This window comes from Mytilus californianus, unplaced genomic scaffold, assembly GCF_021869535.1.
Source record: "Mytilus californianus isolate M0D057914Y unplaced genomic scaffold, xbMytCali1.0.p SCAF_9, whole genome shotgun sequence".
Taxonomy (NCBI): domain Eukaryota; kingdom Metazoa; phylum Mollusca; class Bivalvia; order Mytilida; family Mytilidae; genus Mytilus; species Mytilus californianus.
In genome coordinates, this window is record NW_026262745.1 from 95822540 (window position 1) to 95838151 (window position 15612).

At 32.7% G+C, this 15612-nt stretch overlaps 2 protein-coding genes across 2 annotated transcripts in view; one reads left to right on the forward strand and one right to left on the reverse strand.

Moving 5' to 3' along the window:
• Nucleotides 1-2038: 2038 nt before the first annotated feature.
• Nucleotides 2039-15280, reverse strand: LOC127714170 (pre-mRNA-splicing factor 38B-like). The gene is made up of 3 exons (XM_052220186.1): nt 15184-15280; nt 5070-5144; nt 2039-3193 (listed from the first exon to the last, which is right to left on the reverse strand). The coding sequence occupies exons 1-3, from the start codon at nt 15213-15215 to the stop codon at nt 2329-2331; spliced, it is 972 nt and encodes a 323-aa protein (XP_052076146.1). The 5' UTR covers nt 15216-15280; the 3' UTR covers nt 2039-2328.
• Nucleotides 15281-15295: 15 nt separating this feature from the next.
• Nucleotides 15296-15612, forward strand: part of LOC127714180 (kinase D-interacting substrate of 220 kDa-like) — a 56892-nt gene continuing 56575 nt past the window's right edge. The window contains exon 1 of the mRNA XM_052220198.1: nt 15296-15421. The gene's annotated coding sequence lies outside the window, so the exon portion shown is untranslated. The remainder of the gene's footprint in view (nt 15422-15612) is intronic.

Consider the following 15612-nt stretch of genomic DNA (forward strand, 5'->3'; position numbering starts at 1 on the left):
GAAATTTTGCTGTGGTCCCAAACTATGTTCAATATAGATATATATGTATTTTGACTCTTCTTTTTTTTATCAAAGTTGTATGGATTGCAGTCTCATTGACATTACCCAACACTGCCACTGGAACTTTATTTCAAATTTTAATTACCATCCATATGCTCCTATCTCTCTTGCTCTCTCTGCTTGTTAATTCTTCCCTGGCTAATCTGTAATGGAAAAAGATTGAAACTTGTTTTTCTTTTTTTTTTCCGCATAACAATTTCAAGAAATATAAGAAAACACAGTATTTAAAGTCATATCAGCAATTAAAGTCACCTCAATCAAGTGAAAACCTGTTCTCTCATGTCATCCCCTTCTTGTACCACTGTAATATGTATGCATTTTAAACCTCATTTAAAGGTTAAGTTTTCTACAATCCATTTATCATGTTTATATACAGGTTTTATTGTACTTGTTTCAGCTTTTGGACATAATTGTCTAATGTTTATTACAGTTATTTCCCTTGCTTTTGTCCTGCTCATATGCAAATAGGTAGAAATGCATTTTTTGTAAATTAAAAATTAACGGATATCCACTAACTCAATGATTGAATATTTTAAGCAACCTCATAATTTGGAATAAAGTATTCAACAATAATCATTTTTTTTAATTCTGAAGTTGCAAATTGTGTTAAACAAGTCTCAGCTGATAAAACATGACCTGGTGCAATGCCAATATACAGGTATCGGCAGATTGTAGATCCATGAAAGTGCATATGTATATAACAATAATATTTAGTTTGCTTTTAATTTACTGATAAAAAATCAATATTAATACCAATAAAAACAATATTCAGAGATCTAATTACAGTGTTGAATTGGTAACCTTTTAGAATAAGTTTATTTAAAGGATTGATAAGTTTACCAGAATCGTTTCTAAATTTCCGGGCATGGAAAACAACATCTCCGTAAAAATGAGGATGTGCTATCCCTTTTGAAAATTCTACAGGTACAACCAAACTTCAAAACCAAATCTTTATATCTATGGAAGAATATAGTAAAGGTTTTAAGTAATTTGTGGTAACGAAATCCCTGACTTAATAATTTACCAGTAATACATAGATTATATTCATTAAAATATAAAACATCACAACAGACACAGGCATAGCGAACGAGTTGTGAAATATAAACACAACAAGATGGTGCCAAAGGAACATCACCATCCAAAAAAGGGAAATTAACAATAGGGAACGAAAAATTGTCCCTTTTGTCCTAAATTTTAAAATGTTAAAATCTTTTAAACAAAGGCTATCAATATTGCATAATCTATCCATGAAAATGATGTACAGGTAAGATAACCCTATTGTTCATGTTGTTGAAAATGATAAATTGTTGTTTGCTAAAATACCAGTGGCAAATATTACATGCATGCTCTGGACAAAGCATGACAATGAGGTGATATAAAAAAGAAGATGTGGTATGATTGCCAATGAGACAACTCTCCACAAGGATGACAAGAGACCAAAAGACAGAAATTAAACAACTATCGGTCACCGTACGGCCTTCAACAATGAACAAAGCCCATGCCGCATAATCAGCTTTAAAAGGCCACGAAATGATTTACAGATGAACCCTATTAGACACTCATGTATACCTTGTATAGATTTTATATACCAAATATGGTTGTCCTATTGCCTGATTACTCATGGGAACTGAAAAATCATGTGACAAATAAACTATATGTACATGTATTGTGCAGTCACTGAAGTATGCAAGTGAGGTTCAGGCTACATGTAGATTGAAATTTTAGACCATAATATGAATTATCCAGCTCTTATACCTTCTGAAATATAAAAATTAAACAATTATTTGCCACCCATGCTCCATGGCACCCTTCCTCTTGTTTCTTAGACAGTTAAATTGTTGCCATGAAGACAAAAAAATTGAACCATGAAATGAGGTCCAAGTCAGATGAAGCCTTTCTGATGAACAAAAAATATTTTGCAATGAATCTACATACCAAAATATTGTTGTCATGTTACTTATGACATCTGTAACTGAAAAGATCTCATGATGAAAAACTATACAATGTTATGAAGTGGTTATGAACCATGAAAATTATGTCAAGGACAATAGGCATTTGCTAGATTGGTACCAAATATGGGTTGTCCTCATCTTCTACCTTCTAAAATATAAAATCTTATGCTAAGGGATAAAGGCAACACTTCTTGAATCATAACATCCTTACATCTCCCGTTTTGTGATATTCATGGCATTCAAGACAAAAAACAAACACATTTAATGATTTAACAATGTAGTAATTAACATGAATTTTGGATATAAAAACAGTCAGTCAAGAATCTTCGTTTGCTTTATCATGTTTCTGTTTGTGTTTTTTGTGTTTATGTTTTGCTTTATGACTTTTATGTTTATTTTTCTTCTTTTTCTGCTTTTTCTCAATTAAATAGTCTCCAAAAATATCAATAATTTTTTCCTGAGGATTTTTGTCGTCATCACTGTCTTTATGTTTTTTAATATCCTCAAGTAAGCTCTCTTCTTCACTTATACTTGAAATATTCCTTCTTCGATGACCCTGACCTGTGTCCTTGTGATATGTCTTTTCTGAGATGAGATCACTATCAGATTTCTTGCCTGTTATTTTCACTTTTCCTTCATCTGAATGAATATACTGTTCCTCTTCCTTGCTTTTTTCTTTCTTCCTTCTTTCTTTTGCTGTCTTTTTCTGACGATCTTTTTTATCATCTCTACATTTTTTGTTCTTAAAATCTTTTTTGTGTTCTTTACATAATTCTTTTTGATATGATTTCTCATGTTCACTGCTTTTTTCTTCTTTCTCTTCATCTTTTAGTCTATCAGATACAGACATTGATTTTCTATTTCCCTGAGAATCATCTCTGTCAATGATCCTTGCATGTTTCTCTGAAAATTCTTTTTCTTCATTTTTCCCATTTTCCGAATGAGAATATCTTCTTTGATCGTTGTAACGAAAATATCCACCGTTTACCAACTTTGGTGGATGATGTCTTGGATGATAACTGTGACGGGAATGTTCATGACTGTCTCTTTTATCATCATATTTTCTTCTGTGGGGTCTGTGATCTTGGTCTCGTGAAGGCTTTCTCTTATTCGATCTGAGAGTACTGACTAAAACATTTCCCAGAAATTTCTTGTCAGTTGTAGCTCCTGGTCTCTTTACCCTATAAAGATTATTGTAAAAACTAGATTATTGCAACCTGTAGTGTAACAGTATGGTAAAGATTATTATTTAAGGATTATACAAATAAAAGGTAACGCCAGATCAATTTCAGAGTTGTCTAGTCTAATGACTTCTCATAGCACATCCATAATTGGGATATAAGAGCAATTTTGAACTTACATGTATCAAGACCAGATCCTTTTAGATCCTTGTATTTATTGCATAGTCATTAGTTGTTTCCTATTATTGAAGACTCAATGTTAACCTTCAAATATTGTTTTTTTGGATGTTGAGGTGCTGTTTTATTGATGTTTGTCCATCATTGACCTGATATTTTGCAACACTGATACTACTGACATCATGAAACATGCAATTTTGCTTTGTCACTTCATAGATATTTTCTTTTATTACCAAACATTATTTCTTTAGATGATTGAGACAGCACTGTTCAAATCAAGTAACATACTTTAATTTGAGAAAACATAGTTTATTCATAAGTTGAAATTGGGCTTTAAAGTAACTGACGCTAATCTTAGATGTACTTCATGTCTTTTGTTTTTCTTGTATAAAAATAAGGAGTTGTGGTGTCATTAAATATAAGTTCATTGATAATTTAAGTTCCAAGTAGAAGAAATATTCTGTAATATTATTTCCACTGGAACAAATATTACAATATTTGTTCCTTTACAGAATAAAGGGTTTATAATATTTGTTCCAACAAGAACAGATATTTTAGCATTGTTTATAACAAAGTTTCCAGTGGTATGATTTGCCAATGAGACAAATATCCATCAGAGTCCAAATGAGGACATTATGGGCAAGTAAGTAATGACAGTTCACAGTACGGTCTTCAACAATGAGCAAAATCCATACCATATGGTCCGCTATAAAAGAACCCAACATGCAAAACAATTTACTTTGTACCAATCTGATGAAATAAGCTCTTTCAAACTGACTTTTAGTTTATTCGTCTGTTATTTTGTTTATTCATTGTCTCAAGTGAGGGGGAGTTTTGAGCACTCACAAAAATGTTTAACCCTTCTAAATTCTTTATGTGCCTGTCATTAGTCAAGAACCTGTATTCAAGCAACTGTCATTGGTTACTGATTTCAATAATTGACTTACAATTTTTGTAGTATAAATTAGGTCTATTGGTTTTCTCCTTTCATATTGTTTCACATTATGTTCTGTCAGGCCTTTAATAGTATTATACAGTATTGGTTTTGCTCATGGTTGAAGTCTGTACAGTGACCAGTAGTTGTTACAATATTATCATTCAGTCTTTAATGGATAGTTGTCTCATTGGCAAATATTCCAAATCACCTTATTTTAATACTACCCCTGGTAATTAAATCTTCAAATTGTTATTTTTTAAATGGTGACCTCAGCATATAGTTTTATATTTCAGGTCTGAAAGAAGAAAAAAAAAATATTTTGAAGAAAAAAAAACTAATACCTTTAGCATGTTTAGCTTGAAAGCAAACCAATTTAATAAATTATCTCCCTTGATTTGGTAGTCATGGTTTACAATATTTTCCACATGATACATATCTTCAATTCAAAACATGGGGATTCTGTGCATGAGATCAGAAACTAATTAGCATGTTTCTTTCAATCATATCTTAGTCTGCCGCTAACCATGTTACAAAGACTGACAAATTTGATCAAAGTTGGTTTATTTTTTTATTTATTTTAATATTTTTTTTATCTCATGCTCTGGAAATAGGTTGACGAGATATTGTGGATGAGTTGAAATTTTCTGTGGTCCCAAACTGTGTTCAATATAGATATATGTATTTTGACTCCTCTTTTTTTTTATCAAAGTTATTGACATTGCCCAACACTGGGAAAGGAACTTCATTTCAAATTTTAATTACCATCCATATGCTCCTATTTCTCTTGCTCTCTCTGCTCCTCTTTTAGCCTCCTTTGTTAATTCTTCCCTGGCTAATCTGCAATGGAAAAAGATTTTGTGGTGCTAGATCGTCCTGTTTATAGGCATAGAGTTAGATACATGTATGCATTTTTGTAAACTAAAAATTAACGGATATCCACTAACTGAATGATTGTTTTAAGCAACCTCACTGCATAATTTGGAATAAAGTATTGAACAATAATCATTTTTTTTATTCTGAAGTTGCAAATTGTGTTAAACAAGTCTCAGCTGATACATGCTTTTTACCAGTAAACTGCCTGAAACTTATTTGAGTATCAGAAAAATTATCATTATGAAGTACATACATGTATAATCTTGTAGTTTAAATGTGATTTATTACTTTTTTATTCCCCTGTTTCTTTAGCAAAGTGACTGTACATTTAACAAGTTTGTAAGTAGAAGCAATAACTGTCCCCATCAGGAGCATTTCTGTTAATATAAATTTCCATCCTCTACAATTTCAATTCAATTCAAAGTACATGTATTTTATTGTTTTAACAACAAATTTTCATTGAAAAAAAAGGATTGGACATAAGGTAAAACATATCATGCATATGTAAATTCTTTTCCATACAAGATGAATAATCTAATACTTTTTTTACATTTCAGCATTCCATTTTTATAGTGATTCAGGGGAGGCAATCCTCCCTTCTTGAAACTTTTAGTTATAATTAATTATATGTACTTGTTATAAAAAATAAAGAGTTATTAGTGTGCCTTCCTCAGTTAACTTCTTGAAATGTATAATTGAATTCTAAAAGTGCATATCAGGTCAGGAATAATACATTAAGTTTACACCATGGTTATAGTTAAGTTACTCAAATTCACTCAATTTGTATATGGTTCAATTTAAGTTCCACCTTTTATCACAAGAAGTAAAAGAGAATCTTATCCAACTGAGTAACTGTGCAAGGTGTTAAATAAATGCTCCTTTGCGGCTTGTAAATAGGCTGTACAAAAAACAAACAAAAAATTGAGACTAATTGCCCCAAAAAATAGTCTATTCAAAGAGGAAAATGCCCTAAAAATTAATAGATACAGACATACCAGACATAAAGACACCCCCTCAATCAAGATCCTCATTTAGTAAGACAAATCTAAAGGAATAAGGGAGATAACTATACATCTAAAATTCGAGTTCATTTTGTTGAAAGTCAATATTAGTCAATCAAGTCCTGTTCTGTTACCACGTGAAAAGTCAACATGTGTGGGACATCAGGCAATTGGGGTTATGTATCATAGCTAGATGTTTAGCTAAGAAAATATTAATGGCTGAGGCCATATCAATATGATGTATCAAAATATGGATTGGGTGGTAAATATATACAACCCCTGGTATTTTTACCAGTGGTATTTACAGGTACTGGCCGCCATGCTGAAATTTTGACTTTATCTATTTTTTAATATGCAAACATTCTGAATACCTTTTTGGCATCACATCCCTGGACATGCTGGATGAATTGATTTATCAGCTAAGAAATTGTATAAATTAATCAATTATTGACAATAAGCTTCTCTCTTAGTTCTTTATCATATTTATATTTTACCTATAAAAATAAGCAGATATGGTATGATTGCCAATGAGACAACTCTCACCAGAGACCAAATGACACAGAAATTAACAACTATAGGTCACTGTACGGCCTTTGACAATGAGCAAAGCCCATAGTCCATACCGCAAAGTCAGCTATAAAAGGCCCCAAAATGACAAATGTAAAACAATTCAAACGAGAAAACTAACGGCCTAACTTATGAACAAAGTAATGAACGAAAAACAAATATGGTACACAGTAACAAACGACAACCACTGAATTATAAGCTCCTGACTTGGGACTGGCACATACAGAATGTGGCGGGGTTAAACTAGTTAGATGGCGCCAAACCCTTCCCCTAATCTGACTCAAAACTTTTCAAATTTTGCTTATTAGTAAGCACTGCTTTGGCATTTTAGATTTTATACTGGCTGTAATCCAGGTTTGCCCCTACTTTAAACAGTTCTTTTTTTTAATAAATGTCAGGAACAAACATGACATTAAAGGCAGATTTCAATAACATAAATTGTGTGTCATGCCCATTCCTTATGTCAGCTAAAATGTATTCTGCGTAATATCAATTTCAAAGTATTTGGTTTTAGACATGGTATATTGCGTCATTTTAATTGTGCATTTGTTGTGGAAAATATCTATGTCAGTACATTGAGCAAAGGGGTGAATACTTTAATTTGGATAATTTCCATATTGCAGCTTTATAGATAAATTATAAAATCAATATACATGTATTTCTATAAGTGTAGGGTTGAATCAGTGTTTTATGCCAAAAAATAACACTGGGGACCCTCTTCAACAGCCCCCATCTGAATCCACCACTGCATACAGTCTTCAACAATAGACATAGATACAATATATATCAAGCTTGAAACTAGAGGCAACAGTGGATAATGGATGGTCAAATCTCATAAGTTTATCCATTAAAAAATTTAACTGAGGGAATTTCATGAAAATCTGAAATTGAAATTTAGACCCATATCTCATAATGAGTGAAATGTTAAAATGACTTAATTTATTTTTAAAAGTCTATCCAATTTTTTGACTGACAGTCAAGGGTCTAACTTAAATAACTTATTAGAGAAAAATAACATACATTTGTTATTGAGGGCTAAAAAATCAAAAATCTGTGATAACATATGTATGTTACATGTTTCAAAGGGGCATTACGTATACATCCTTTATTTTGTTAAATTGTGTACTAGTTCTATTGATATTATAATTGTCTTTATGTATATTAAACTTTAGAAAGATATAACAGCTCATAGTTTGCCAATCATGCATAACACACCTAAGTTATTACAGGAAAAATATGCCTGTAATAACTAAAGGGTGTTATTACAGCTTCTCTACATCTCTTCAAAGCCTTTTCTCCTACATATATCACAATGTATTTTAATTTATTGTCATACATAATGATAAGAGCATGTAATGAGGTTCTTCGCAAGCTTCCTAGTCATTCCCAAGTGTCTCATGTAATAAGTTCAATGCCTGTAATAACTTTAAGCCTTGTTATTACAGCTAAGTTATCACTTAAAAGCCTTGTCTCATTGATTTACCATGGTTGATCAAAAATGTATTAATTGAATTGGAAAATTAGTTTTCAAGGTTATGTATTAAGTTACTGCGCAAGTTTCAAGAATTCCCAAGTGCCCACTGAAAATAAAAAATTTCATGGTACATTTAACTGACAACAAACATATGTTACTACAGATTAAGAGAAAGTATCCGTAATAACACATGTATGTTATTTTTCTCAAATAACTTATTCAACAATGTTCAAGTTACACCCTTGACTGACTGATGTGGTTTCATTATCGTTTATGTAATTTTGATATCAGGGCAAAATATTAGTACCACCCTTGCTAAATTATCAGTGGTGATAGAACTTTTTATTCCTCTTGCAGTGCCTGCCTCTTGTATTGATTGTTTACAGTTTCTTGTCCTGAATAGGCAGGAACAAGTGATGTTTGACATGCAACAATAAGTCACATACTTTATATGAAAAAGTCAGACACTGTTTTTGAAAGCATGGTACAATGAAGACCCCTTATCATTTTTTAAATTAGTTTTCAAGTTGTGACCATTTGAAATTGTTTTTTTACAATTTTCCCATAGACTTCTATAGTAAACCCCTATGTTCTATTTTTAGCCATGGTGGGCATGTTGGTTGAATGACAGGGTCATCGGATACATTTTTCAAACAAGATACCCTATTGAAAATTATGGCTTAGTTTAATTCTATTTGGCCCGGTAGATTAAGTGGAGAAGATTTTTGTAAAAGATTACAAAAATTTACTAATAAACTGCTTCGCTGAGCAAAGCTGGATACGCCCGCAGAGGTCCAACCCTGAACAGTTGGGGCAAAAATGGACACAATATTCAAGCTTGATACAGGTCTGAATTTGGATTGTATTAAATATTTGACATATTATAGGTTTCTGAATAAATGTGGTCAAAGAACTTGAAATTGTTTATATGAATTGAATTTATATTCAATTAAAGATTTCTTGCTGTTGTGCAATACACTGTGGTGTTGCGCAATACTTAGTAAATCTGTTGTCAGACTATAAACAATTAAAGTTCAATTAATTCTCAATGTCATATTAGAAATTCATGAAAATGTAATGAAAGCTTACATCAATAGATATAAACAATTCACCAAAGTTTCATGAGAATTGCTGACAGCATTTTTGAGTTATTGTCAGAAAACTGGAAAATCCCCCCTTTTTTAATGAATAAAACCCCATAACTCAGAAATGTTAAATGTAAAATTTATAAAATTCTAAACGGAGCTTACATCAATAGATATTAACAATTCACCAAAGTTTCATAAGAACTGCTGAAAGCATTTTTGATTTTTTGTCAGAAAAGTGGAAAATTCCCCTTTTTTTATGGATAAAACCCTGTAACTCGGAAACGTAAAATCTAAAATATATAAAAATCGAAAGGGAGCTCATGTCAATAGATATCAACAATTCACCAAAATTTCTTGCAAGTTGGTGAAAGCATTCTTGAGTTATTGTCCGAAAACTGGAAAATCCTCCTTTTTTTAATGAACAAAACCCCATAACTTGGAAACACAAAATCTAAAATTTATAAAAAACGTAAGGGAGCTCATGTCAATAGATATAAACAATTCACCAAAGTTTTATGCAAATTGGTTGAAGCGTTTTTGAGTTAATGTCCGACATGTTGACGACGGACGGACAGACGGGAGGACAGACGGACGGACAGACGGACAACAGTATACCATAATACGTCCCCTAAACGGACGTATAAAAATTGTGAAAATTTGACTTTAAAGGGCAAAAATGTTGGTCATCTTTGACTTATTTGTAGAGCTTACTTTGCTGAACAATTTTGCTGTTTACAGTTTATCTCTATCTATTATAATATTCAAGATAATAACCAATAAAATGCTTTGCTGAGCGCAGCTGGATACGACCGCAGAGTTCCAACCCTGAACAGTTGGGGCAAAAATAGACACAATATTCGCGTTCGATACCGGTCTGAATTTGGATTGTAATTAAATATTTGACACATAGTAGGTTTCTGACACCGAATAACTGTAGTCAAAGAACTTAGAATTGGTCATATGATTTGAATTTATATTCAATTTTTTGCTTTTGTGCAATACACTATGCTGTTGCGAAATTGTCCCCCCCCCCAAAAAAAAGGTACCCCCCTTTTTTTTTGCTTTTGTGAAATACACTATGCTGTTGCTTATTGACTCACACCCCCCCCCCCCCCTCCCTTTTTTGCAAAAAGAAATAATATTTGAAGAAATTTTCTTTTTATTTCTGAAATCTGAAATAAAAAAAAATTGCCCCTACAATTTCTTTTTTACCCCCCTCCCCCCTAAATTTTTCTTTCACCTCCCCCCTCCCCCCTTTTCCAAAAAAAAATTCTTTCCCTCAAGATATGGTCATAATCTCAATTCAAATTTCCAATGGAGTTTGCAAACATAATTACCAATTTAAATACATCATAAAAGTCTTAAAATAGAAAAAAAAATCCCCCCCCCACAAATTTTTTGAACCCCCTTATCATTCATCACCCCCAAAACTCAATCGCAGCCTTCCCTTTGTGGTATGGTACCTTGCAGTACAATTTCAGAGAGATCCATACACTTGAACACAAGTTATTGACTGGAAACTAGAAAAATGCTTGTTTTTTGGCCCCTTTTTGGCCCCAAATTCCTGAACGTTTAGGGCAGTTACCCCCTAACTCAAACCCAGCTTTCCCTTTGTGATATGGAACCTTGTAGTACAATTTCATAAAGATTCATACACTTACACACAAGTTTATTCAATATTGTCCTGAAACTAGAAAAATGCTTGTTTTTTGCCCCTTTTTGGTCCCTAATTCCTAAAATTTTGAGGCAATTACCCCCAAAATCCATCCCAGCCTTCCCTTTGTGGTATGGTACCTTGCAGCAGAATTTAAGAGAGATCCATACACTTGAACACAAGTTAGTATCTGGAAACTAGAAAAATGCTTATTTTTGGCCCCTTATTCCTAAACATTTTGGGCAATTACCCCCAAACTCAATACCAGCTTTCCCTTTGTGATATGGAACCTTGTAGTACAATTTTAGAAAGATTCATACACTTACACACAAGTTATTGTCATGAAACTAGAAAAATGATTGTTTTTTGCCCCTAATTTCTAAAAATTTTGAGGCAATTACGGTGAATTACCCCCAAAATCCATCCCAGCCTTCCCTTTGTGGTATGGTACCTTACAGTACAATTTCAGAGAGATCCATACACTTGAACACAAGTTATTGTCTGGAAACTAGAAAAATGCTTTTTGTTTGCCCCTTTTTGGCCCCTTATTCCCAATTACCCCCAAAATCAATCCCAGCATTCCCTTTGTGATATGGAACCTTGTGGTACAATGTCAGAGAGATCCATACACTAACACACAAGTTATTGTCTGGAAGTTACAAAAATGCTTATTTTTGGCCCCTAATTTCTTAACTGTTGGTACCATAACCCCCAAAATCAATCCCAACCTTCCTTTTGTGGTATTGAACCATATGGTAAAATTTCATAGAGATCCATTCACTTAAACTAAAGTTATTGTGCGAAAACCACTGTCAGTCAGGGGTACTACTTGTACAAGTTATTTTTATTTACTTGAAGAAGTAAATATTAATATACTTATATAAGTAAATTTGGAGGATACTTATACAAGTGTATTTTATTTACTTGTATAGGTAAAAAAAAATTGGGCTTAGACATTCAGATTTTTTTACTTATACAAGTAAAAAAGTCATCCTATCTTCTTTTCTTGAATTCTTAGGACTTCTTTGCTCTAATAGAATTTTTGATTGTCTGTCCTTTGCAGATGTCTTTACTAATCATTTAAGTGTAGTTTCATGGACAATGAAAATCTCATTTGTCTGTTATCTTCAGAACACTGCTCATTTACAAGCCCCCAAGGGGCAATTTTTGAAGGCCTTGCGCAAATACTTAAGATCTTTGCGCAATCAGTTTCTTTGTTGAATTAATGAGATGAAACATTGAACTCTAATAAAAAATTATGAGCTAACCTGAGAAAAATTGTTAAAGGCATGTTTTTACATCTCAAAACTTGAGAATTTTTGTGGGATTGTAAAAAAAATTTACTTATACAAGTAAATTTTGGAGAAAATTAAGGGGAGATTATTCAAACATTATAATTAACTTATATAAGTTTATATTATTTACTTCTTTAAGTAAATAAAGATAACTTGTACAAGTAGTACCCCTGACTGACTGTGTCTTCAGGCGACGACGATGCCAATGTCATACCAATATACGATAAAAACTGCAAAATTTCATTGAAACAAGCTTTCTGAGAGTATTGCATGGCAATACATAGTCCACTACCAGTTAAAAATTCATTGTACTGGAACTAAATGCTAACTTGATCTATAACTTGTGATGGTGTAAACTATATAACAAATATCAAGTCAATATCTTCAAGCATGACGAAAAAAAATGTGGAAAACTGATTATTTGAGTGAATTTTCATAGTCCAAGGACCATAACTCTGCACAAAATCATCAGACCGGAACAAAATTTGAACTTGATCTGTAACTTGTCATGATAAAACTATATACCAATTATCAAATCAATACCTTCAAGCATGACGAAAAAAAAGTGCACAAAAAACTGATTATTTGAGTGAATTTTCTAAGTCCAAGGACCATAACTCTGTACAAAATCATCAGATCGGAACAAAAATCGAAATTGATCTGTAAATTGTCATGATAAAACAATATACCAAATATCAATCAATATCTTCATCGGTAGGGGACTAATTACTAATTCAGGGGCAGCAACCCAACAAAGGGTTGTCTGATGCATCTGAAAATTTCAGGGTAGATAGATCTTGACCTTATAAACATTTTTGTTCTTTTGTCAGATTTGCTCTAAATGCTTTAGTTTCAGAGATATAAGCCAAAAACTGCATTTTACCCCCATGTTCTATTTTTAGCCATGGTGGCCATCTTGGTTGATGGGAGGGGTCATCGGATTCTTTTTTTAAACTAGATACCCTAAGGATGATTTAGGCCAAGTTTGGTTTTATTTGGCCCAGTAGTTTCAGAGGAGAAGATTTTTGTAAAAGTTAACGGACACCGGACGACAAGTGATGAGAAAAGATCACTTGGCCCTTTTGGGCCAGGTGAACTAAAAAGATAAGATAATGGTACTGGAGAGTTGGATATCTATTCTTCTCACAAAAGTATTTGTCAAATAGAAAAACATCTTGTTAAGTTTGGAATTACAGCATATCTTCATTTTTTTTCCTCGGGTTTGACAAAGATGGACGACTTCAAACTATTATCTAAGAATTCAAATGCCAACCAATTATGAGTGAAATTTTATTAGATACTGTTCAAAGGGAAATAATCCTTATAATATTAAATGATTGTCTCCCCTATTAACATTTTTACTCTCATGTGCATGCACTGGCTATTTATTGCAGGTGCAGTTTTGAAAAAATTGGGGGGGGGGGCCTAGTTAGCCAACGTTTGTACTGATGGTTGTAAAAACTATATGCATTTATCATATATGTAGCTCCATAAGGAGGGTCCAGGCTTCCTGTCCCCACCCCCTAAGTCCACCTCTGCAGTGTTCTGTGATGCTGTATGGTAATGTTGTATTGTCATTTATAAAAAAAAATCATTGTAAACATTGTAAAACCCACAATGGTCCGTAATTGTTGAGTAAAGAATTTCTATTTCTACATGCTAAAAGAAAAAAAACAATTAATTTGAATACTAATTTATGACTATCTCTACTTGGTAAAAGTATGTAAATAAGGAGATGTGGTATGATTGCCAATGAGATTATAAACTATCTATCACAGTTCAAATGAAGTGGATGTAAGCAATTACAGGCAACAATATGGCCTTTGTTCATTGTTGTTAATGAAAAAATCCTATACCGTATAGTCAGCTTTAAAAGGCCCGGACATGAAAACAATGAAAAAAATTCCATTGAGAAAAATAACAGCCTAATCTATAACAAAACAATTTCCGAAAAAAAATTGAGAGACATGAGGCCTTTGTTAGTCTTGTATGTTTTTTTTTTTATTTTAGTTCATTTATATGTTTTGGAGTTTAGTGTGACGTCCATTTTCACTGAACTAGTACACAATTTTATTTAGGGGCCTCTGAGGACCACCTCTGGGTGTGGGAATTTCTCGCTGCGTTGAAGACCCATTGGTGGCCTTCGGTTGTTGTCTGCTCTTTGGTCCGGTTGCTGTTTCTTTGACATATTCCCCATTTCCATTCTCAATTTTATGAACCAACGACAACCACTGAACTATATATAGGCTCCTGACTTGGGACAGACACATACAATGTAGCTGGGTTGAACATGTTTTGACAGCGCCAACCCATCCCATAACCTGGGACAGTGGTGAAACAGTACAACATAAGAACAAACTATAAAAATCAGTTGAAAAGGGCTAAACGCATCAGATTGATACAAAGGCCAAAGCAAATAAAACAACTAACAAAAACATTGACAGAATTTGGCATAAATACAGAGTTATCTCTCTTTATCCAACATGTTATGACTTTTACGCAAGTTTTATTGTTTTACCTTATTAACATAATCAGAGATAGTAGATGAGAAAGAGTAGTATCTATGAAAATGTGAGAGAATGTTTCAAAATTTGTAATGCCCAAAAGGGACCTGTGGCTGCAATTAGGAAAATAAGAATTTTAATTTTGAATTCTAATTTTGATGCAGTAGTCTCAGTTTTTGAAGTTGTCATTTCATTTTATGTAATGAGTTTGTCTGTTAATTTAACCAGGCAATACATAATTATTGTTTCTGAATAAATTGTTTAACATGTTTAAAAATGTTTTAACTCGGATTTGTTTCTCCAGCTTTGTGCCTATTTTTAATGTACTTTTTTTATTGTTTTCCTCTCCGTTTAACAAATGTCAGGTAAGACACTAGAGCATATAGCGGTTTAATAATTGCTGTTATGTAAACTGTCTACCTATCAAGTTCATCTTCTTTCGAATCTTCCATTTTCTGTAAATTTGTGAAAGTTAAGTTCAAAACGAAAGCACCTGCTTTTGTTGACGGAAGTGACGTTCGATACGGTTCAATGCGCAGCCGTCAAGTCACTTGATTCAGAAGCTTGATTCAGTCATGATAGTTGATGGGATGAACAATTCATTTAAAACAACTTGATTCAGTATCGAAGTTTATAAGTAAAGCAGCAGTATTAAAGGGTAAATCTAAACTCACATGTTCCACACTTTATTTCATGAAAATCATTGTCAGGGTCTAAAGTCAAAAGTGACTACTGTCCGTGTCATACACTGATACAGCTACAAATTATACAGTGGCAATGAGAAATTTATTTATTGTCTAGTGATCTTTCATGTTCCGTTTTGATATCAAATGAATTCAATTGTATGCA

Bases quoted from the DNA above. Each gene is read 5' to 3' on its own strand.
- LOC127714170 (XM_052220186.1), bottom strand. From the start codon at position 15,215: ATGGAAGATTCGAAAGAAGATGAACTTGATAG. The intron at 5,145-15,183 runs GTAGACAGTTTA...TTTCCATTGCAG, and splicing joins AAAGAAGATGAACTTGATAG to ATTAGCCAGGGAAGAATTAA. The intron at 3,194-5,069 runs GTAATTAAAATT...TAATCTTTATAG, and splicing joins GAAATAGGAGCATATGGATG to GGTAAAGAGACCAGGAGCTA.